The following is a 21816-nucleotide window of genomic DNA, read 5'->3' on the forward strand; positions in this document are numbered from 1 at the left end:
GTTAAGACGACAGAAAGGTGCATCAGAAAGGCCCCCAGAGACAACTGCACCATCCCCTACATAGTCTGTCCAGTTTGTCTGGTTAGGATGTTGGACTGAAAGAATTGTATGCATTCCTTTTGAAGTCTAATACCTACCTCCTTTTCATTGTGGTCCTTCACCAGCAAATGAGGCAGAAGAGCAAACAGCAAGCGAAGATTGAAGCCACACAGAAACTGGAGCAAGTAAAGAATGAGCAGCTCCAGCTGCAACAGCAGACAGGCAGCCTGTCTGATGGAGACGGCAACAACAGTGGGAACCAAAGCCCCGCCTCCCAGCCTAGCAATGGCAGCATGTCCCCAATGCAGCTCAACCCTAAAGAGGGCTTCGCCAGGCCACAGCTTCCTGGGACACCCACTTCAGGGCCCCCCGAGGATGTGTTCTTGCGGCCCCCTCCTCCACCTCCGTCAGGCTCTTCCTCCCAGCCCCAGTCCCCTCAAGTCTTCTCTCCAGGTTCCTCTGGCTCAAGACCCTCCTCACCATGGGACCCATATGCTAAGATGGTGGGCACACCAAGACCACCAGCTCTAACGCCGAATGCATGTCGCAGAATCATGGAGTCTGGCAAATCTCCCACCAACATGATGGAGCAACAGGACCGAGGGAGGCCTTCTCCTGCCCATGAGTCCTTTGGCTCCCCCACGTCCATGAGCAGTGACCCTTATGCCAAGCCTCCTGACACACCGAGACCAGCTGGTGAGATGGACCCTTTCTTGAAACCCATGGGTCCGCCCAGGTCCAGTCAAGCTGCCCAGGGCAGACCTCCAATGGGTTCCCCGAATAGAGACCCTTACTCTAGACCTATGATCAGAAACGAAGTCTATCAGCGCATGGCTCAGAACAGAATGATCCTGTCTGACCCTTACTCTCGGCCTTTACTAGCTGCTATCCCTGGTAGCAATGAGTCTGGCTCAGTCCCTCTTTTTAAAACTCCCATGCCCCCTCCCCAGGCTCAGGACCCCTTTAACCGACCAGGGCCGCATGTCTCTGACAGGTTCTCCCAGAGTCAGCAAAATGACCCCTACTCTCAGCCGCCTCACACCCCTAGACCCTCTGGGAATGACAACTTCACCAGTCCTCCCAGAATGGGCCAGCATCACCCTCAGGGCAACCCATTTGCTCAGCCAGGACCAATGACACAAATGTCCAGAAATCCTTATGCTCACGCACCCTCTACCCCAAGACCTGACCACTATACCTACGACCCCTTCGCCCAACCTCCTGGACCCACCAAGCCAGCCACAGACCCCTATGCTCAACCTCCTGGTACCCCTCGACCCATGAATGAGCCCAGTGGCCAATCTCGGCCATTCTTTGAAACCTATGCCCGACCCCCTGGCACCCCGCGCCCACATGATAACTACGGACAGCCATCAAACACCCCTAGTCCCTCTTCAGACCCTTACTCACAAGCCCCTTCAACTCCTCGCCCCGTTGGGATGAATCAGTTCAGTCATCCGTCTCATGGTGGTCAAAGGATGTCTCCATCCCACTCAGTGGACCCCTACGCCCAGCAACCTAATACTCCACGGCCATCTGTTGTTGAAAGGTTTTCCAAGTCTCCAGGTGGCCAAAGGGTGCCCATGGACCCATATAGCAATGCTTCCGGGGTACCAAGGCCAGGGAGTGGTGACATGTTTCAGCCAGGGGCTCCCAGACCAATGCTAAATGATCCTTATGCCCAGCCGCCAGGGACCCCCAGGCCAGGTATGGGGCCTGATGGACTCAACAGACCAGGGCCAAGGCCAGGATCAATGGGAAACCAGGATCCATTCTCTCCACCTCAAGTCAGGCTACAAGAGCCCTTCCCTCATCCTGGCTCACAAACACCAAAACACCCCAGCATGTCAGAAGATGGATTTACTCAGTCTCCTTCCAGGAGACCCAATCAGACACCAGTCCATGACCCTTTTGAACAGGGCCCCATGACACCTCGGCCGCAGGCGGCTGATAAAATAGAAATGAAGGATCAGTCGGGCATGGGTAACGGTGGCAATGCCCTGCAAGACGCTGGCCAGTTGTCAAACAACCCTTCGATGCCTGGCCCATCCTCTGAGGTTCAGAGTGTTCCCTTGGCTGACAGTGAGGAAAGACTCAGACAGGTACCTGCACATAACATTTTGTGTTCGATTTGCTTGTTCAGACTGCTCGCAGCAAGGTCACCAATGAATGAATACATTTTACGTTCACATACAGTATATTGAGTCATCATAATATTGTTTAGACAAGCAACAGCAATCAATTAGGCTTTCAATTTCCACGTCTGTTAAAAAAAAAGGGGTAAAGCCTTAATCAAGAAAAAAAGCATTCATTATAAACAAGGTTTTATTGCAGAGCACATGAGCGGAGTGAAGCGCTGGGAAATGCCGCTCCTCACTCCAAGGTGCTGTTGTAACGCTCGCTATTCACTCACTATAACTTAACTGACACAAGGTATTTATAAACATACTTGTGTGGATGACAGAGACATTTTTGAGTGAGATCCTGACCAGGGACATGCGCTGCGTGTCTCCTCTGCTCTCTGCGGTGCCGTGTGCACTGTGTCAGTGTGTGTGAGGGGTATGCTCAGACATGTGGTGCGCGGTCCCGTCCCGAGCGGAGGCCGGTCTTCTCTCCAAGGAGTGGAGGAAAAACCTTGCTCCAAGCCGCTCTGGCCCATTTTAAAACTTGCTCGCTCACGCTCGATTCAAAATAGCCCCGCACCGCTCCCACTCCACTCTGCTCATATGCGTTTTATTATAGAGAAAAGTATAAGTTATTGCAGTACTTCAACAAGCTTTCAAATTGACTCTGGGATGCTTTGTATTTTGTAGCGGCAACGAATTCGAGAGCTGTTGCTGAAGCAGCAACAACAGAGGAGTGCCATCCGCCAGGAAAGACTCCCCCAGGATCCTGCCAGTGGCATGCCCCCAGGAACACCTCGACCCTGGCCCCAGGAGGGTCCTGGGCAGCAGAGTGAGATGTTCAGTAGGCCCCCTCCACCCTATCCTGGACAAGGACCCATGAGAGGGCCCATGAGATTCCCTGGGCCTTTCCCTGGTGATCAACGTGGACCTTTCCCTAATGAGGGGCCTAATCCCAGGGCTCCACATCCTGGAGACCCTGCACTGAGACATCAGGGGCCAAGGTTTGTCATTTTATTCTCATATTGCACTTATTTTTTATAACACATTTTGAATGAGCTACTATTTTTATAATGGAGAATAGGGCTGGGTAAAAGAATAAACTTTCGAATGAATTTGTGATTTCTACTACTTGTAAAGATTTACAAGGCGTGGTTCGAATCCCGATCCCGACGACCTTTGCTCCCCCATTTCCTGTTACTGTATATTACCAATAAAGGCAGAAAAAAAGAATACTACAGCAGTGACAACACACAGAGATGTGTGTGAGGAGATTGGCATAATGATAAATTATCATTATGCAGTTTAGAGCAGTTCCGCACTAAGCGAAGCAGCAGAACATTTATTATGAGTGGTTAGCTGATAAAAAGTAGTAATATAAGGAGAACTTTAGTTTGTATAACATTCCATTACTTTTTTTTACGAATAACGCACACGCCTGGACGCCCATTGAATCCCACGGGCTTGCTAGGCACATTCTTCACTTATGCATGTCACAGTTTGAACTGTACGTAGTTTTAAAAGCATTTTTTCCCCGTGGATGCGGACACACAGTGCACTGCACTGCTGTACATCGTAGGACGATATTGTTGTATGATGTATTACAAAAAATAACTGATCTACAAGCTGGGACACCCTACAAACAATGTATCGGCATGAGAAGCGTTCTTGGCTTATTCATCTATTGTTTTTGGCGAGTTGGCCGACAATACTAGTGGGCTCACCCACAAAATTATTTTTGCCCCCATTTTAGGATAGTAACAGTAATCTTTGGGCGTGTTGTGGGCTTGTAGATCTTCTATGTTCGGTTCGTGCCGTTTATGGGTGGCCGGTCTGGGCCTAGATAGATGCCAGAGCCAAATGTATGTCCCAGTCACGCCTTCCTTAACTTCACATTCTCCATGTCAACCGCATGGCACAAAACCACACTAACCCTCCTACTCAGATGGTCCCAAATATGGCAGAAATCTATAGCAGTGTATATATTGAATCAAATCAGATCGAATCAGAAGATCTTTGTGAATAACCTGCCCTATTTGAGAAAGAATAGAATGATAAGTCACAGCATCGTACTTAAACTTTTATTTATTTTTGTATTCGCTTTCAGGTTTGCATTTCCACCTGGTGGTCCAGGGCCACATGGTGGCCAGGAATTCTTTGCTCGAGGTCCTCATCCAATGCAAGATGTCCCCCTTCAATTGAGACGGTCTATGTCTATGGACATGGCCAGGCCTATGGGAGGCACACCCGCTGGGCTGCCCCAGCACTTCCCTCCACGTGGGATCCCCGTGCAGCAGCACAACATAATGGGACAGCCTTTCATCGAGCTACGACACAGGGCTGCAGAGAACAGGCTACGTATGCCCTTCGCCCCTGGTGCCATGCAAGGGAACAACATGGACCCCAACATGCTGGCACATAGACCCCCTGGCATCATGGGTGGACCTGAGTTTAGGTTTCCTCCCAACCAAGGGCCCAGGATGATGGACCCAATGGGCAACCAGACTGGCCAGCTCCATCTGTCGGCCAGCATGGACAATTTAAACCAACAGCCCCAAATACCAGGGAGCAACATGCATAAGCAATCTCTACTCATGAGATCGATGAGTCAGCCTGCTTCAAGTGAGTCCCAGAATATGGCAGCATCGATGATGCTCTCTTCAGGGCATTCTGAGCCGGTCCCTGGTGTGGAAGAGAAACTGGACACAGAGGAGTCTGCAGTCAAAGATCTTGAGGACGTGGAGGTGAAAGACTTGGTTGATGCTGACTTGGATAACCTTAATTTGGATGCAGAGGATGGCAAAGACCTAGACCTAGAAACTAACGACCTACACCTTGATGACTTCCTTACATCTGGCAAGTTTGACATCATTGCCTACACAGACCCTGACCTAGATGACATCAAGAAAGACATGTTCAATGAGGAATTGGATCTGAGTGACCCAATGGATGATAACAATGACACCACAGACATCCAGAAGGCTCTGTCCGAGAAGAAAAACCCTAACTCTGAAGCAGCTGAGAACTCCTCCACTTCAACGTCAGTAATGGCAAAGTCAGAGGCCTCAGATGAGCACTCTTCTGAAGTCAAACAAGAAAATTGCGGGAGTTATGGCTCTGATACTCTGGTACCCAGGCTGGAGATCAAAACGGAGGTCAAAGATGGTCATAAAGCTGCAGAGTTGACAGACCAGCAAGCGGCCGGAAGCAACATGACTGCAAACCAGCAGGGAGTGTTACCTGACTCCACCCCGGTCCTCTCTAGTTTACTCATTAAGCAGCAGCCGGAAGACCAGTCATTAAACCCAATGGTTGAATCTGCCAATCAAGGCAACAACCTCATGCCCCAGCAGAACCAGGGCATTGATACTCAGCATTCCTCTGGACTTGCAATGGGCCAAACCGTACCCGACCCCGCCACCACCTCAGGGGAAGCTTCAATGGCCGGGTTTGTGTCAGAACATCAGCTGGGGCTGTCCCCCGGCGTGGACCAGGGCCCTCTGACCCAAGCACAACAGGCTATGCTGAACTCGGCCATGAGCCAGCAGGGCCAACTGAACCGGCCACTGCTGCTGGAGGAGCAGCCACTCCTCTTACAGGATCTCCTGGACCAGGAGAGACAGGAGCAGCAGCAGCAGAGACAAATGCAGGCCATGATACGACAGCGCTCCAGTGATTCCTTCTTCCCCAACATCGGTAAATTATATGATGATGATACTCAAAGTATAATGCAAATCGTATTATTTCAGAAATGTGAATATATTGGCCAGTCATAATGTGGAATTGTTGTCAGAAGAGTTTGAAATGCAGTTGTGCACCACCGAACAATAGAGGGTATGCGCATGCATAAAGTGAATGGCAAATCGAGTGGCAAAGTGAATGGCAAAGTGAGTTTAACGTTGTTTAACATTGTTTAAAGCAATCAGATAGGACTTTACTTTTTGGATGTATGGGCTTTCAAGGCCAAAAAGTATTTTTTTGCCACTCAATAGGCGTTCCTGCATAACTTCCTGGTACGGTGATGATGTCACGAGCATACCCTCTATTGGCATGTTATCAGTAATTCTCTCTGAAAAGCCACTATACTTTTTTTTGTCAATTGCAGATTTTGATGCCATCACTGACCCCATTATGAAGGCTAAGATGGTAGCACTGAAAGGAATCAATAAAGTAATGGTTCAAAACAACATGGGAATGACACCAATGGTCATGAACAGGTAAAATACATTATCGGTGTTTGATTGATTGATTGAAGACTTTATTAGAAGTGTGCATAGAAAAATGTACAGTTTCATGACGGTACAGTTCACTGGTACAAGGTCAACTAAAAGGAGATCATAGAAAAGACTAAGCTTATTTTCATAGGAAACCATTGAAGTATCTCATATAACATTGAATGACAGACGGATAGAACACAGTACTATGCAGTAGATATAGTAAAAAAGTAAATAAGAATAAAATAAACAGTGCAAAAAATATATACAGTAGGTTAAATACAAAGAAGGGTCAGGGGAGGCTTGGCTAGGTTTGTTATTGCCAGTTGCGAATGGCTGCCGCCTGTAAGCGTTTTTTCAGGGCGAGTTTGGTGAGTTAATGCTATAGTAGGGTATAGACTTCAGGTTATAGCAGTACTATGTAATAATTAACAATACTGTCCACTGCATGACTTAGTTGGTTTCATTTATAGCATTGTTTGGAAAGTTGAATGAGCTGTACAGTACAAAGAGATGCCCTTTAAAGTGTGCTTTTGTGTCATTTCACAGGTTTCCTCCTGGTCCTATAGCCCCGTTGCCTGAAGCTGCTCCGCTACCCCCACAAGTGGTTGGACAGGTAATTAAAACATGTGTCCACCTGCATTGTCATATACACCAATAACAAGAAGAATGAATACAGCATCTAACATCTTTTGTCCACTTTTAAACACAGGATGGCAAACTGACACAAGTATCAAGGCCCAATCCTCCAAACTTTGGACCAGGTTTTGTCAGTAAGTTCTCCAATTATATGCCTCTTAGTTCCTTTTTTCCCCTCCTTTTTTTATTTTTAAGTACCGTATGTCAGGCGATGGTGATGTCTGAGTGTTTTCTTCTTCTTCTTCTTTTTTTTTATATATATACTGCCAAGCTCAATAACAAAGGAGCCTTTGTCTCTTTTAGACAACGCTCAGAGGGCTCAGTATGAGGAGTGGCTCCAGGAAACGCAGCAACTACTTCAGATGCAGCAGAAGTTTCTGGAAGAGAAGATCGCAGCTCACAGGAAATCTAAGAAGGCCCTGTCAGCCAAGCAGAGAACGGCGAAGAAGGCAGGACGGGAGTTCCCAGAGGAGGATGCTGAGCAGCTCAAACATGTCACAGAGCAGCAGGGTGTAGTGCAGAAACAACTGGAGCAGGTAAACGTTCAGCCTGTCAACAGGGGCGTCACAAGGGGGGGGGGGGGGGGGGGAGTGGGACTGAGTTACTAGGGCCTAAGGTGGAGGGACCTTAATTATTGCTATGTATTGATAAATTGCAGATATACAAGCTCACCGCGCGGCGAGCTTGTAGATCTGCTATTTTTGAAAAGTCGTTAAAAATGTGTGCATGTGTGAGGGAATATTATTTTATTATTATTATTATTTTTTATATATTTTTAAGCGAACATTTGCAACTCAAGTTTTGCTTCTGGGGGGTCCCTGGAACTAAATATTTTGAGATGGGGGTCCATGGCCAAATACATTTTGGGGGTCCTTCACATGAAAAAGTTTGAGCACCACTAACATAGAAACATAGGGTTTGTACTTTCTCCGTACAAAGGTGTTGCACCGCACTAATCTACAAGCCTACAACTCATTGCATCCTCGGGGCTTGGAGGGCTTTTAGATCATATGGCTCACGCACAACACCGCCGTACGGAATAAGTATAACCACGGTCTGTTTGCATGGCATGCAGTTGGCTTCACGGCTCGCGTTGTTGTTTTGGTTCAGATGAACTATGAGATGGAGTTATTTATTTGAAACGAGCTGACCTGTTATTGAGAGTAAAATAAAAGACCATTATTGGAGAAAATAAGCCGCCACAGCTCGGAAACTCGCCAGCTTGCATGGCTGGCTGTGTCTCAGCCTTGTAGATCAGCTCTTTTGGAGCCGTTGTAACCCGGATTGGCAGTCCGTTCTCCGCCTCTTTCTACTGTGTAAATTAATATCTTCAAATAGCGCAGCGTGTTAAGTTCTACCTGAAAAGGATGATAACACTGCCTGTGGTAACTTTTTAACCATTCTGTTTACATCATATTTAGTTTCCGTGTGTTTCATGCTGTCAGTAGCTGCGCACCGTTTATGTAGCGACAATGATATGCGCACGTTCAAAAACGTGCAAAAAATCATCTATGTTCCGACTGCGTCCCAGGGGAGATTCATTTGCGTCCCCGAGACGTCAGGAGTCCCTTAGTCTCGAGCCCTGGTTCCCAGTCTAAATGGGTTAAACCCTCTCCCCCTATGAAGAACATTCATGGGGGGCCTGCAGTGAATCCTTGTACCCAGGGCCCAGAATTTGGTGCGACACCCCTGCCTGTCAAAACTCAACTCTCTGAAGCGTGGCTGCCCTGAAGCTAGGACAAAGTCATCTCACCTTAGCTTTAGCTTTGAACATAATGACTTCAGTTAATGTGTCTCAGAAGTCATCTTTTATACGTCTTTTCATACAATTTAGGCATTTTGTAGACACTCATTCCTAGAGTGACTTATAGTGCAAGATCAGAGTAAGCATGAACCTTGGTAAACAAACGGGGTAAATGGTCACATAAGTAGAGTCCAGAGAAAGCAATGTAGTGCTTCAAAGAAATTAGGATACCAGGTAAACATCGAATCTAAAGTCGTAATTCTGTAAATCGCATTTTGATTTAAAGAAGAAGACTATACAGCAGCTCCTAGGCTCTGCAATCAAGTACGCTGAATTACATGGTAATTATATGTTTTGTCTCTGTGGTGCTTAGATCCGTAAACAGCAGAAGGAGCATGCTGAGCTGATTGAGGAGTACAGAGTCAAACAGCAGCAAAACAACATGCCACCCATGATGCCCGGGATGCCACCTATGCAAGATCCTGCTGGCATGGTCCCAGGTGGACGACCAATGGTCCAACCCTCTATGAACCCCATGATGCAAATGCAACTTCACCCAGGACAGCCAAATGCCCCTCCGCGCATGCCCAATGCACCACCAGGCTGGCACCCTGGAGCTCCCATGCCCATGGCTGGCCCCGGCATGCCCATGCCCGGTCCTGGCATGCCACCCATCATGCCACCACAGGTGCCCTTGGGGAATCCAGGCCAGCCTCATCAGATGCCAATAGGAAACCTACCTCCGCACCCTCAGATGCCAGTGGAACCCCAACCACCACAGGCTCCTCCAGGCGGAGGCGGAAAACCTGCGCAGTCGGGGGGTTTGAAGTTTGATGACAACAACCCATTCAGCGAAGGTTTCCAGGAACGTGAGAGGCGGGAGAGGCTGAGGGAGCAGCAGGAGAGGCAGCGGGTGCAGCTGATGCAAGAGGTGGAGCGACAGAAGGCACTCAAACAGCGCATGGAGATGGAGCAGCAAGGCATGGTGGGGCCAGGCGGGAACATGGTGCCACTCACTCAGATGCCATTTTTTAATGCCGATCTGCCTCAGGACTTCATGCAGCCTCAGCGGCCTCCACCACCACAACAACTTGGTCCAATGTTCCCCCAGCAGCAGGGCATGGGCTCTCCACCAGGAACATTCATGCAAGGTGACAGGAGGGCCATGATGGGCAACGGGATGATGCCCCAGGACATGGGGCCTGGTTTTGGGCCTGATAATCTTGCCATGCAAGCAGCTAACTTTCCACAGGGTCAACCGAGGCCCCGTCGGTTCAGCGGGCCAGGAATGATGCCTCAGATGCCAGGTGAAGGTCCTGCATTCGGGGGTGAAACTCCTCTGCCCTCCAACTTCCCCGGATCGGGACAATCCCTAATTCAACTCTACTCCAACATAATCCCAGACGAGAAAGGGAAAAAGAAGAGAAATCGGAAAAAGAAGAAAGACGATGACGCAGATTCGGTTAAGACACCCTCTACCCCGCATTCTGATCTCACAGCTCCTCTCACACCGTGCGTATCGGACACGTCCTCCACACCGACGAGGAACACCCATCTCTTCGGAGACCAGGACCTTTCCAGATCCCCGCTCCTGGGCTCTTCAACTCCCAGCCACTCTGAGCTGGAGAGGCAGCTGTCTGGCGGGCCCGGGGCACAGCCGTGTCTCCCTTCAGACGCAGCGAGGGCCCAAGCACTGGAACAAGAGAGGATCCTCAGCAACATCAAGCTGGAGCAGATCGAGGCCAGCGAGTGCCACGGGCCCAGGGACGGCCATGTGAGCTCTGAAATTGGCTCTGTGAAAGAAGAGTTCAGCAAAGGGGGCATCTCCCCCTTCCCCACAGGGCAGAGTCCCCCCAGCAAGGGTGAGGCCAGCAACGAACTGCTGAAACACCTCCTGAAGAACAAGAGCACGCCTCCACAGGGGCTGCCTCACCAGAGGTCAGACGAGAGTATCCGCTCTGAGGAGGAAGAGGCAATAGACTGCAAGGCCCTTCTGAGGCAGTGCTCTGTGGACAGCAATGGGGTGAGTCTGTATTTTCAAGAGAGGCTATATAGAACAGCATGGGCCATAGACACATCAAAATGACTCAAATGCGATGTACATCGCATGGTTGCATTGCTATGAGTCATAGCTGAGTCATAGCTGAGTCACTCTAATAGCTTTCAGAATGTGGTTTCTCTGATAATAATGCAATGTTACTGCTCTTTATAACCATTTGTTTGAGCAGACTTAGAAAGTGACATCTTCCCCCTCACCCACAGGCGTACTCTGATGGCATGACCGACTTCCCCGGACCTCTGATCCCCGAACAGGAAAAGAAGAAAGGGAGGAACAAGAGAGCACCCAAAGGTGGAGAGAAGCCAGCCTCCAGGTATAAGAAGAGGAAAAAGGAAGGGGATGAGAAGCAGCTGATGCACTCTGGCACCGATACCATAATGACCCAGATTAAACAGGTAGGTAAAATGTGATGCTATGATCTTATCCTCATTGACAGAGGAAGGGAGACACACCACCCTATTAGTTTTAGCACCTCAAAGGAAGCTGGGGACGTCCTTCATTATAGGAGAGCCTTGCATGAAATCATCACGCCGCCTTCAGTCGATTGCAGTACTAATTAGAGCTGAATTAGAACACTGTTTCCACTGGGCGTGAAGGCACCATTTCATGTATCATAAGCATATTACTGTAATTATGTACTTGAAAATGATATTGCTGGGTGACACTTAAACACCCAGGCATTAGTAGCGGTTATTATTCAGGAGAATGGAAGGAGAATTATGATTATGCTAACCCTCCTCTGGGCTGGTTATTGATTTAAGCCCCCCTCCCCTGTTTTTTGAACAGCATCACTTTCCCTCAGAGGTGTACTTTAATAGAATGTCTCACATCTAACACAGTTTGATTAAAAATAAATTGCTTAATTGAATCATTTTTAGTATGGTATGCTGTACTGGGTACTGGGAGCAGAGGATACGTTTTTCTTTTTCCCCCTTCTTTCTTTTTTTTTAACAATATTTCAGTGGTGTCATACCCAAGATAAGCTTAATAAAATGTTTTATGTTGAATTGTCACTTAAATGGAAGACAAAGCATTTGTTTAATTTCAAGATGATATTTGTTACATCCCATGTACAGGTATACGAGAGTAGCAACAAGACAATTTAGAAGATTAGCAATAAAGTATCAAGATAATAACAAGTATTATAGGTCAATGTTTCTCAAAGTGGGTGCTGTGACCCCCAGAGGTCCTTGAAGGGGTTCTTGGGGTCCCCAGAAAGAAATCGCTAAAATAGCATCACAGCCAGTTAACTTGAACCCTATGTTATACTTGGGTTATTCAGAAAAGTCATATCTACAAGCTCATAACACAGCGTGATGTACTGTATTGTGAGCTTGTATATTGGCTATTTTATTTATGATTTATGAAAAATCTTTGTTTTACACAAATTTTCTCTTATGGAGGTGCATAGCACCATTTCATATTGGCATGAAAATGTTTGTGAATTCAAGCTTCAATTGTCTAAAGCACTAAAGCAGTGGTTCTCAAACACGGTAATTGGGCTTTTACTTTGCAGTCTTTCATCGCGGACACTATATGACACCATCTCTCACTCTCTCTCTTTCTCTACACTACAGCAGCTCTCCCTGCTTCCCCTAATGGAGCCACTCATCGGGGTCAACTTTGCCCATTTCGCTCCCTACGGCAGTGGCCAGCTGAACGGAGAGAACCTTCTGTCTGGGAACTTTGGCAGCGCGTCGCTGGACGGAGTCTCTGACTATTATTCCCAGCTGGCCTACAAGGTGAGTCCCGTTCATACCTTGCTTGGGTCCTGACTCAAGGGAAGCAAGAGTTGTAGTAGAGACTGTTGTAGTAGAGACTGATGCGATGCGTCCGTACTCCGTATGGCTGCAGCATGGTGTGATTTCATCATATTGTGTCTGGCCTCTCACAGCAGAGTAACCTGAGCAACCCGCCCACGCCACCGGCATCTCTCCCTCCCACTCCACCACCCGTGAACCGACAGAAGATGATCAACGGTTTTGCCACAACAGAAGAGCTGGCAAGCAAAGCCGCTGTCATAGGTGAGCATTCAGGGAGAGAGAGAGAGGATACGTTTTAGTGACAGATGAAGAAACATTCCTATTTCCCTTTTCTATCCCAAATAAGTAAACCCCTGACATTTGAACAACAAGTGAGGTGAAAATCCTGACACTTCGATCCTCTAAATGTGTTCTAGAAGTTTGCAGAGTAGCAGTTGTTTTCATAAAGTTGGCACTGTGCAGTTTAAGTCATGTTATAATTCACTATGTGCACTGTGCAATGCCATGAGGGAGAAAAAAACAGTAGCTTCTCATTTTTTAATGTGATCCTCTTCCACAACAGTCTCCAAAGGCCTTGTTCCGAAGCCGCTCCATGTCCCATTCAGGACAGAGGAGGACCTGCTGGCCAGAGCTATCGCCCAGGGACCCAAAACAGTGGACGTTCCAGCCTCACTCCCCACACCGCCGCACAACAACCAGGAAGAGCTCAGGTAGATTTACAACGGTGTTTTTACAGAGGGCTGTCACAACGTTGCTCAACCAAATGAACCCTAGCATCCCTATTCTGGGCATGTCATAAGAGGCAAACATTCTGCGATAATAGGTGAACATTTGGCAAAATTGTCTATCTACAGTGCAAATAACGCTCTATGGCGCATTGTGAGCTTGTAGATCGTCTATTTTCACATACAATATCACAGCCACCAGTGAGGGTAAATCACCAAATGGATATAGCAATAATGTTGAACTCTCATCATAGTGTCCCTGTTACACTAATCAGACATTGTCTCTCTTGGCTTGGCTTTAACAGCAACAGGGGGCAGGAGCCTTGCAAAGATAGGGAAACGCCAGACAGCTTTGTTCCATCCTCGTCTCCCGAAAGTGTGGTCGGCATGGAGATAAGTCGTTACCCAGATCTGTCACGGGTGAAGGAGGAGCCCCGCTCCCCCTGCCTGTCTCCAATCCTCCCCATGCTCCCTGCACCTGCTGGGAAAGGTAAATGCACACTATGCCAGTGGTTCTCAAAGTGGGGTCCTTGAGGGAGTTAGAGGGGGTCCCTAGCTAAATGATAGTTTGGAACCTAATGAACCCTTAAGGGCATGTAACCCAAATGGACCCTATTTGGTTCGATTTGAACACTCAGAGTTAAATTAACATTGATTTTACTATATAAATCGGGGTCTCAGAGATAGAAATACCATTAAATGGGCGTCCGTAGCCTAATGCATGTCAAACTGGGTTTGGTCATTGAAATTAAAATGGTTGGGCATCACTAAAAGCTCTGTTCTCTAATTGGGGTCCCATCTTTTCAAATGTGGGTCCACGGACTAATAAGTGTAAATTTGGGGGTCCTTGACATGAAAAAGTTTGAGAACCACTGCACTATGCGGTCACTGACAATATTCACACATCAGCCCTTTTTTCTCTTCCGTCATAATTGGCCCAGTATGACATGAGATGAAAATGTGAATATGGCCAATTATTTAAATTTTTCATTTTCAACAATATGGACAATTATCAACCCTATTCAGTACCCTTATTTATTATACTTATGTCCCTACTACTGCAGGGTCAGAGATGAAGTTGCAGGATGTCAAGACGGAGCCTTCTGGAATGTTCTTCGGCTCTCCCTTCAGTTCTTTGTCTAATGATTCCAAACAGGGCCTGGTGTCTGTGGCCATCACTCTGAGACCACAAGCAGCTGAGGTGAGAGAACTCATTCTTTACACTTTCACAGTAAACCAATGTAGTCAAACTAGCAAATTGTCCTTTTTGTTGTCTTACGCAACAAAAGAAAATGGAAGGTAGTGCTGTGCCAGTTATTTCATAATTGTGTGATTGACAGGCATCAAAACGCAAACAATCTGTCATAATGTGCATTTGTAAAAAAAATAAATCTAAAATGTATTCTTTTTCAAAATAATGTACCATTCCTATAAATATCCAAGGAACCTTGCACATAGCCACACCTCATGACATTAGCCTAATGGTTAACAACTCTTTGTTATTAGCTAAAGTTATTCCATGTCTGAACTCCTTCAACTGCATGTGCCCAACACTTAAGAATATATTTATATATGCTTATGCGTCGACTGTCCACGAGGCAGCCGACATACTGTAAGTTTATTTACTCTGAGAATTCCATCCCCTCTCTGTGGTCCAGTGGGTGACCAGTTACGACATAATTAAAACACACAGCATATGCTGATTTTGGGAGTGATTTTATTTGACTGTCACAAAATTAAAAGCGCCTTTTCACCCACCCCCACAAGAAACATATTATCCCGATCGATTCACTTACCTAGTGATGATCGATCAGCAAAAATTCACATCACAACCCTATTGTTGAGGCATATGTTTTTTATTAATAAGGATGCGCAAGACTGAGACTGTTCATGTTGCTTGGTTTCAGAACATCACAGGTGTGGTGGCAGCCATTTCCGACCTTCTCTGTGTGAAGATCCCAAGCAGCTATGAGGTCAGCAGCACCCCAGACAGGGGCCCACTGGCCATGCTCAGCGGGCTGAGAGTGGGCCCACATGGCCTGGAGCATCGCTCCCCAATGCTCTTCCAGGGACGCGGTGACGGCGGACATGGCCAGCTGATGAGGTCCAGCGGAGCACAGAGCGTCATGCAGCATCACCAGCAGCCCCTCCGTTTCCAACCTGAGGGCCCTGGTAAGATAACATATATAACCTGCATTAAAATAGAGCTTAAAAAATCAAGTGAGCGCTGCTATTTATGAGTTAATTTCATTAAGTGTCCCGCGAAGCTTGACCAAAGTGACCCTGGGCGTACAACAAACTTTGAGCGTATTGTGCATTTGTGCCAAGATGTAGGCCACGCTTCAGAGCCCGGACAAAGCCAGATGTTGGAGCTTAGCTCCTTCCAGGAGCACAACTCAAAAAGTCAAACCTTAATGATATCTTCAAAAAGAAAACACAAAACACTAGGCCAGTCTCAATATGCAATGGTGTCCCTCAACCTTGTAATATAATTAGCTCTTTTACTGTAATGTTTACAAATGTCTGTTTTGTCTTGCACATCATTATCCGTCTGAGGCTAAAGGCAGTGTCTGGCCCAGGTGCTGACAGGCATCCTCATTGATCATCTCAGCTAATGAAACAGAGTAATGATCCTTTGAGCACATTGGCGCACAAACTGTCAAACCCGCCAGGCACGTGTATAATGAATGTGGGCATTTGGCATGTAAACCTTTTTAGATGAGAAAGTGCAAGTGGACACCTCATCATGACTTTATGGATGCAAGCATTGTCTCTAATATCTAGCATAATTACTTTTAATCAAGTGCTTATCTCCAAACTAATGTTTGTTTGATTTTACTATTGGAACATCATACTGTGAGTAAAATCATTGTGAGAGGGCATGTTGTGAAACACTGTCCCTCATCTTCTTCTGTCAGTCTTTAATTGTTGAAGTTTTTTAACACATTATTAACACATGTCATTGTCATAGGATGATCCTAGTGGGGTTGCTTCAAGGGCATAAATGAGTAGCAGTTGTGTCTAATTGTAATTGTTTTAAATCGTGTCTCTGTTCCAGCCTCAGTTGCAGTCAGAGGTTCTGATCAGAAAACCCCGGCCAGCCCTGGAGCCAAGCCTCAGTGGTGCTGTCACTGCAAGGTGGTGGTTCTTGGAAACGGAGTGCAGAAATCCACCAAAGATATCCCTGCCCACAAACAGGTAGTTATCTCCACTTTCTCCCAGATGCATAGTTTGGCCTGTCTATCCATGCTTCCTCTTCTTATGCCATCCTGGAAAGGCGTGAATCCTAAAAGCACCCTGGTTTATTATGGTGCTTGTAAAGGAGCGCAAGCTTGTTTTCGGTGGAGATGGCGAAGGGCGAAGGCACGCCGTCTCAGGCGACCTTGATCCACGTGAGACACTGCCGAGCACCCTGGGAAGACTTGATCACTTCAAGGCTTTGAAACATAACAGAGTTGCATTGCAACATCAGGAGGAGTGTGGGACCAATACTGTAATTCAATTCTACCCATTATATGTACTGTATTTGTAGTAGAGACAGTTTCTCATAATGTAATGAATCTTGAGCAATGAAACAACATGACCAGGAGGGCAGTCCTTTTTGTGTAACTACTGATAGTGTATGTTATCTTGAACAGTCCTAATCCAGTCAAGAAAAAAGGTAAACCTATGGAATTCTTTGTTTATGAAGTTGAAATGAGTAATTATCCATATGTAAACACTTACATTTCTGTCCAGTACCTCCATATTGCATAACCATCTCTAACAAGTTTGTTAATGGTTAAGTCTAAATTATTTAATCTATATTGGCCCGCTGAAAGCCGTCTGTCAGACAGGCATGCTTATAGGCCATGGCTTATAATAGTGCTAGCTATTCCCAGGAGGCACTCTATAGACGGGTCATGACCAGAGGCCCAGACCTTAACTTCAAAGGTTACTTAATCCACATTCAGCCTGGAGGCCCACACACACACACACACACACACACACACACACACACACACACACACACACACACACACACACACATCTATACTTTATGTCCACACTCAACCACAGACATGCCCGCATATGCATAGTAACACATATCCTCTGATTATGCAAATCCTCCCTGTTGAAGTGCAATCCAGCCCAGAGCAATTAGTGGGTTAAGCAGTGTGCCCCTCTGACTGGGGATGCCTTGCTTATTTGAATACCGTAGCCTTTTGATGTTTATTTCATAACTGCATTTTCATTCCAATTTAACTTCAGTGAGGCATGTTGATCAGGCTTTAATTCATCACTGAATCATTTATTAAATCTCCTCTTAAAACTTCTCTTCAGGAGGCTGAAGGTCAATTGAATTCCGAGGGGAACTTGGTCTTTTGCAGTCACAGCTGCTTCCTTCTCTATTCTTCTTCCCCGTCTTCATCCTCACAACCCGGATCAAACGCAGAATCTAAGGTTTGTATGATGGCATACCTTGCATTAACGCAACAATCTAAACGGGCAGAGCCTATAATAGTTATTTGTGTGTTGTACATCATGTTCCAATCCGGTCTTTCCAGGAAACGATGGCCCTTCTGCCAGACTCGGAGGAGAAGGAGAGCCTCTCCAAAGCCCAGCACCAGTACAGCAACAACATGTCCTCCCTGGACGTCCATTGCCTGGCCCAGCTCCAGCCCAAACAGTCTCCCCCCTCCACCCCTCCCATCCCCTTCCCCACGGCCAACCTGACACCAAAGACAGAGACCAAATCTGATACCATCAAAGTAACAGTGAAGTTGAAGACCCGGCCGAGGGCCCACCACGATGGCTGGCACCAGGGGAAGAGACACAAGGGCCTGCGGTGGAGGAAGTGGACGATCCAGGTCGTGGTCCACAGAGGGAACTCCCTCCTCCCGGATGAGGATAAGATTGATGAGCTCCTGAAGAAGTTGGGGGCCTCCCTGCGACCGCCCTCCTTGCTTCGTGACCAGAGACGCTGCTGTTTCTGCCACCAGCTGGGAGATGGCATCACAGACGGCCCCGCCAGGCTCCTCAACCTCGATCTGGACGTGTGGGTCCACCTCAACTGTGCCCTGTGGTCCACCGAGGTGTACGAGACCCAGGCGGGTGCCCTCATCAACGTGGAGATGGCCCTGCGACGCGGGCAGTCAGTCCGTTGCGTCTACTGCCAGCAGATGGGTGCCACCAGCGGCTGCCACCGCCTCCGCTGCACCAACGTCTACCACTTCACCTGTGCCCTGCAGGCTCACTGCACTTTCTTCAAGGACAAAACCATGTTGTGTCACGCCCACAGGCCCCGTGGCTCCACTGGCCAGGCACTAGAGCACCAGCTGCGCTGCTTCGCTGTCTTTCGCCGCGTCTACGTCCAGAGGGATGAAGTGCGTCAGATGGCGGCTGCCATACGGCAGCCCGAGCTGGGCTACACCCTTCGTGTGGGCAGCCTGGTACTGCACACCATCGGACAACTGACACCCCAGCAGATGGCTGCCTTCCACTCGGCCACTACCATCTTCCCAGTTGGCTACGAGGCTTGTCGAATCTACTGGAGCATGCGCCATGGCAACCGGCGCTGCCGCTACGTGTGCTCTGTGGAGGAAAGAGATGATCAGCCCGAGTTCTGCATCCGGGTCATTGAACAGGGCTACCAAGAACTGCTTCTGACTGGCCATAGTGCTAAAGGTATGGCTCCCATCACTCCTTCATTCAGTTCATTTGACTCAATTCAATAATGTAATTCATCCATGCATACCAGCCATGTAAACAAATGATTCTTAACATTCTTGCTTATTTTTATTGTCCCAAAAGGAGTGTGGGATAAAGTTCTTGGTCCAGTTGCTGAGAAAAGAGCTGAAACTGGCACTCTACAACTTTTCCCTGTGTACCTAAAAGGAGAGGACCTTTTTGGGCTCACCGTCCCTGCTGTCACCAAAATAACTGAATCGGTTTGTATCTGCTTTTCTGTGATTTTTATAGAGAAGTTAAAAGTTGAATGAACAGTGTTTATATGTTCAATATATACTGTCAATGCTGTATGTTCAACTGTCAATACAGTAAACAGTGTGCTGTACTGTATGTTCAACTGTCAATACAGTATCCAAATCAGCACTGTCGGTAGACAATGACAGTCAATAGTGTACCAGACATCACAGAATAGAGATTGTGATATAATTACTTTCAGAATCAGACTCACTTGTGGAAAAGGTACAGATCCACTATTGATTGCTTTGATTAAACTAGTTAAGCAAGTACAATGGACCCTTTGCTAAGCCCCACCCACTCCACTCTGCCAGGTCAAGGTCTGGCAAGCTCTGCTTCTCACTCATTGACCTGCATGTTATGACAGCTTTTTCCCCATTTAAATAATCGATAATTTATATGCTGAAGAGCTGAAGACACAGGGAGATTTTATAGTCTTATTGTAAAGCCATTTCATACTTAATGCACATTAACGAATGGTTGTTTTAATCATATAGGCAAAAATATTTTTTACTTTTAACTTTAACTGCGGGCAAAATAACATTGACAGCTATGACCAGCGACAGAAGCTTGCCAGACCATATGCCAGCTTAGCAACGGTTGCTAAATGAGCAATGGACAATCACTTCTGGGGTGGAACAGTCCATTTTGCAAGCAATGCTACAAGGATACCACAAAAAAAGCCTTGATGGTTTGTGTTCATTGTGGTCCCACGTATTCAATTCATCATAAAGATGGGGATGAATGCAGTCTATTATTCTGCCTCCTACTTATTGCTACTGGAGCAATAAGGAGGGGGAATACTCTCTGGTGGAAAGCTAGAAGTCCTCATGTAAATTTCAGACAGGTGCTCCTTTGTGGTGGTTTTGGTAGGGAGTTGCACCTTTTGATGGCTGATGGGGCGTTCCACAATTTGATGGCAGAATAATAGACTGCATTCATCCCCATTTTTGTGCCAAATTCGGGGGGGGTACGAGATAGTGGAGCACCCTCTCGTAGTTTGACAGATAACATGGGCACTGATGCCCGGAGTATATTGAAGACAAGGCCCATTGCAAGATGCTGTACTCTGTCCTCTACCCTGAGCCATCCCAGCCTAGTATAATGAGCTGGGGTTAGGTGAGTCCTGGGAGTGAGGTCTAGTAATAGTTTGTTTTAGGAGGTCTGTAGTTTTGTTTTTAATTACATTGAGGTGCTAGGGTACCATGTGGTGCATGCTTAGCCAAAATGACACTGTATGAGTGCTCCAGCTAGGGTCCTCCGTACCATCTTATTGATAAACGAGGCTAATAAAGGGCTGCGATGCGAGGCGTTGTTAGGTTGTAGACGTCTTTATAGAAGTCTTTGAGCTGCTATTTCAACAGAGCAAAGACACATGACTATCCAGTGCCATGTCAGTTACAACTTTGATATACAGCACTGGAATGTATTTGACTGTGAAATATCTACATGTTCTCTTGTACTTCTGCTGCAGTACCTCGGTCTTAAACCGGCACACAACCAGGTACACAATTGGATATTAGACCTCGCAGCGTTGTGGATAACACAGGTTCAACTGGTATTGCGTAACTACTGTAGATAGAGCATGCATTTCCAACTTGCGTCGTTTCTGACTTAAGGCTAAATCCTTCCTGCAGCTGGCCTGGGTTAGAATCAATCCACCCTGAGGCTCTTTGCTGCGTGTCATCCCCCAATATCTTTCTCCTGCCATGTCTGTCTCTCTGCTTACTGTGTATGTCGAAATAAAGCAGAAATGCTGAAAACATCATCTAAAGATGTAAATAAAACCAGTAGCACGAATCGGCTAGTTCTTATAGAGACAGTAGAATATAACCCTTCCCTGTTCTGTTCCAGCTCCCTGGAGTGGAATCATGTGAGCAGTACTCCTTCCGCTATGGACGCAACCCTTTGATCGAGTTGCCTCTCATGTACAACCCTGCTGGCAGTGCCCGCTCCCAACCACGAATCAACAACCCTTCCAAAACGCTAGTGATAAGGTAACTCTAAGATGACACTTGTATACATGTGCATTAACGTTACTATTGCGTCAGACTCAAGGATGGCTGATCACTCAAACATCTTCCTTGTTACACAGGCCTCAGCCCCAGGCTGTTGCCAACAACAGCGCCAGGTCCAACCAGAATGTGGCTCAAGGAGAAGGTGGAGCCCCTCACAGCAAGCCTCCAGTAGTGCATCCTAGGTCCTCCCAGTATCGTTGGATGAAGAGCGAGTGGAGAGCCAATGTCTATCTTGGCCGCTCCCGCATCCAGGTCAGTTTTGTACTATTTGTGAGATACTTACCGGTTCTATTAAAGGTTCCTGTAGACTGAATGAATCACTAAATGTTTGGTTTATTCACAGGGCCTGGGGCTGTTTTCTGCGAGGGACATTGAAAAACAAACCATGATGATTGAGTACAATGGAACTATCCTCCGCAATGAGGTTGCCATCAGTAAAGAAAAGCTCTATAGATCTCAGGTATGTTATGCTTCTTTTTCTTTATATTATTAGTCTTTAGTTAAATATTCTGCTTATTATCATATTAA

At 47.0% G+C, this 21816-nt stretch overlaps 1 protein-coding gene across 4 annotated transcripts in view; it reads left to right on the forward strand.

The window, feature by feature from the left end:
* The window catches only part of LOC308285753 (histone-lysine N-methyltransferase 2C-like), a 102110-nt gene that overhangs the window by 77996 nt on the left and 2298 nt on the right, over positions 1 to 21816 (forward strand). For all 4 annotated transcript variants that reach the window (XM_080726604.1, XM_080726606.1, XM_080726607.1 and 1 more), the window contains 22 exons: positions 165 to 2141; positions 2853 to 3166; positions 4270 to 5858; positions 6268 to 6379; positions 6926 to 6992; positions 7089 to 7149; positions 7319 to 7551; positions 9133 to 10782; positions 11022 to 11213; positions 12396 to 12560; positions 12713 to 12842; positions 13144 to 13291; positions 13612 to 13796; positions 14371 to 14507; positions 15214 to 15478; positions 16365 to 16504; positions 17630 to 17749; positions 17854 to 18973; positions 19100 to 19236; positions 21125 to 21267; positions 21366 to 21540; positions 21632 to 21748. In XM_080726604.1, coding sequence (XP_080582730.1) covers positions 165 to 2141; positions 2853 to 3166; positions 4270 to 5858; positions 6268 to 6379; positions 6926 to 6992; positions 7089 to 7149; positions 7319 to 7551; positions 9133 to 10782; positions 11022 to 11213; positions 12396 to 12560; positions 12713 to 12842; positions 13144 to 13291; positions 13612 to 13796; positions 14371 to 14507; positions 15214 to 15478; positions 16365 to 16504; positions 17630 to 17749; positions 17854 to 18973; positions 19100 to 19236; positions 21125 to 21267; positions 21366 to 21540; positions 21632 to 21748 — 9177 coding nt within the window. The remainder of the gene's footprint in view (positions 1 to 164; positions 2142 to 2852; positions 3167 to 4269; positions 5859 to 6267; positions 6380 to 6925; positions 6993 to 7088; positions 7150 to 7318; positions 7552 to 9132; positions 10783 to 11021; positions 11214 to 12395; positions 12561 to 12712; positions 12843 to 13143; positions 13292 to 13611; positions 13797 to 14370; positions 14508 to 15213; positions 15479 to 16364; positions 16505 to 17629; positions 17750 to 17853; positions 18974 to 19099; positions 19237 to 21124; positions 21268 to 21365; positions 21541 to 21631; positions 21749 to 21816) is intronic.

This window comes from Nannobrachium achirus, assembly GCF_963921795.1.
Source record: "Nannobrachium achirus genome assembly, chromosome: 5".
NCBI classification, from domain to species: Eukaryota; Metazoa; Chordata; class Actinopteri; order Myctophiformes; family Myctophidae; genus Nannobrachium; species Nannobrachium achirus.